This window comes from Capsicum annuum, unplaced genomic scaffold (genome assembly GCF_002878395.1).
Source record: "Capsicum annuum cultivar UCD-10X-F1 unplaced genomic scaffold, UCD10Xv1.1 ctg898, whole genome shotgun sequence".
NCBI classification, from domain to species: Eukaryota; Viridiplantae; Streptophyta; class Magnoliopsida; order Solanales; family Solanaceae; genus Capsicum; species Capsicum annuum.
Window position 1 is genome coordinate 1 of NW_025894969.1, and position 2618 is coordinate 2618.

At 40.9% G+C, this 2618-nt stretch overlaps 1 protein-coding gene across 1 annotated transcript; it reads left to right on the top strand.

The window, feature by feature from the left end:
* Positions 1-5: 5 nt before the first annotated feature.
* On the top strand, positions 6-1973 carry LOC107877545 (putative leucine-rich repeat receptor-like serine/threonine-protein kinase At2g24130; the record flags this gene model as incomplete). The annotated part of the gene is made up of 2 exons (XM_047406131.1): positions 6-1182; positions 1263-1973. Coding segments are annotated over 2 exons (1584 nt in total), but the record flags the coding sequence as incomplete, so codon positions are not given.
* Positions 1974-2618: the final 645 nt, after the last annotated feature.

Here is a 2618-nt window from a genome sequence, read left to right on the forward strand (position 1 = left end):
ACTTACATGGTCCTATTCCTTTAGAGCTTAGCAAAATGGATATGGTGTTGGCGATTGATTTGTCATTGAATAATCTCTCAGCTAATGTCCCTTCACAGCTTGGTAGTTGCATTGCTCTCGAGTACTTGAATCTATCGCGTAATTCCTTAGAAGGACCTCTTCCATCGTCGATAGGGAGGTTGCCTTACCTCAAGGAGTTTGATGTTTCATTCAATGTGTTGAGCGGGGAAATACCGCAGACTTTTCAAGCATCTTCGACTCTCCAGAATCTCAACTTCTCGTATAACCATTTATCGGGGAATGTGACAGATACCGGTGCATTTTCATCGCTAACCATTAGCTCATTCTTCGGAAACTCTAAGCTTTGTGGTTCAGTACAAGGCATGAAGAGCTGTCATAGAAAGCGCGGTCGCCATTTCATCATCACGATCCTCCTTTCACTGCTTATAACTCCTATCTTCTGCGTAGTCGGGTACCCTCTGGTGTTAAGGTCCAAATTCAGGAGCCAATTCGCGAGGTTCAATAACAGTAAGGTTATTGAAGATACGGAGCAAGGCGGTGGTGTGAGGAAAGAGCAAAAGTATCCAAGGATATCTCGTACGCAGCTGATTGAAGCGACAGGAGGTTTTAGCAGCTCGAGTTTAATAGGAGCAGGACGATATGGGCGTGTCTATAAAGGCGTGCTGAAAAACAACATGAGCATAGCTGTCAAAGTCATCGATACAAAAGGTGGCGGTGAGATATCAGGGAGTTTCAAAAGGGAATGCCAAATCTTGAAAAGGACTAGGCATAGGAACTTGATTCGGATCATAACGACATGCAGCAGGCCGGATTTCAAAGCGCTCGTGTTCCCTCTGATGCCTAACGGAAGCCTAGAGAACCATCTGTACCCGAGCCACGGCCTCAGACATCAACTTGACTTGGCTCAATTGGTTAGCATTTGCAGTGATGTAGCAGAAGGGGTGGCCTATCTGCATCATTTTTCGCCTGTTAAAGTCGTGCACTGTGACCTGAAGCCGAGCAACGTCCTTCTCGATTACAACATGACAGCTTTGGTCACAGATTTTGGGATATCAAGACTAGTAAAAGCTGTCGAGGAGAACACAAATCCTGTCGATGAATCAGTTACTTACAACTCCACAGACGGATTACTTTGTGGATCAATCGGCTACATTGCTCCCGGTTAGTCAGTCTTTATTGTAGCTAACAGTATTTCATATCCATCGATCAAGACTAAACTTTCTGTTTTCTGTTCATTGTAGAATACGGGATGGGAAGGAGGGCATCAACAAAAGGCGATGTCTATAGCTACGGAGTCTTGTTACTCGAGATTGTGACAGGTAAACGCCCCACGGATGTTCTCTTTCAACAAGGCTCGAGCTTGCACGAATGGGTAAAGCGTCAGTATACACATAAACTCGAGGCTATGATTGATGACACGCTGCAAAGATGCCGCGTAACTTGTACCACCACAGTTCAGCAACTCGATAGCAATCTATGGCGCGATATCGTGTATGAGTTGATAGAACTTGGCCTAATGTGCACACAGTACAATCCATCAACTAGGCCAACAATGTTAGATGTTGCACTTGAAATTGGTAGATTAAAACAGTATCTTTCAAGTCCTTCCAACATTGCTACTGAAGAAGATGTCTCAACAAAAAGTTGAACATTTTTTTTCAACTTTACCAATGCTACGTTGCTCGGACTCTTCAAAAATAATGTCACTGGGTGCGAGTCGGATTCTCCAAAAGTAGTGTATTTTTGGAGAATCCGGCACGAGCGTGGCATTGAAAGTGAAGAGTCCGCGCAACTTAGTGCAAGTGTACCTTTTAACTTTATTCATTGTACTTCTATGTTCTTTTTATTTTAATCCCTTCTTGGAGTGCGGTCCTTCCTCGGATTCTGCATGAACCAGGATGCTTCGTGCACCAGGCTGCACTTCTTTTAGAGGAACCATTTTGTTCGTTCAATCATGATCCAAGCCCATAATACGTATTGTCTGCTTTGGCCCAACAGACCTCACGGATTTATCCCCTGGGCTATGGTATCAGAAAGCCAAAAGCATGCGTATTATGTGAACTTGTACTATGCCTTATAAGGTTACAACATCATGTAACCCCCTTCTTACGAAGCAAATCAGCCTCTTTTTTCGGAAGTAGAGTTAGGATTTTTAAATTTATGAGTTTTGAATTCTAAAATAAGCAGTTTATTCGGTTCTCGATAAGTTATTCACGCACATTAAATGAATTCTTAAATCCAAATACAATATTTGAACCAAAGCTACTAAGTTCTGCAGAATTCGGAGCTATGCTTTTATTTAGACATGCAACCAACCAAATGTAGCCTTTTGCTGTTAAAAAAAGTGATGGAAAATATTTTATTCCATTAATTTCATTGCAATTTGATTAGCATAACACTATTTTAATAATAAAATAATCCCCTCTTAACACTAATAATTTTGGTGTTATATGACAAATCATATCTTGCATAATCAAAATGCACTTATAGGATCTTTTCAGCCTAACATTAATATTAAATATTAGAAATTTTATAGCTACCCATATAAGTGGAAAGTTGGTATTTTGCCAAACTCACTAAATAAATAATAACTAATT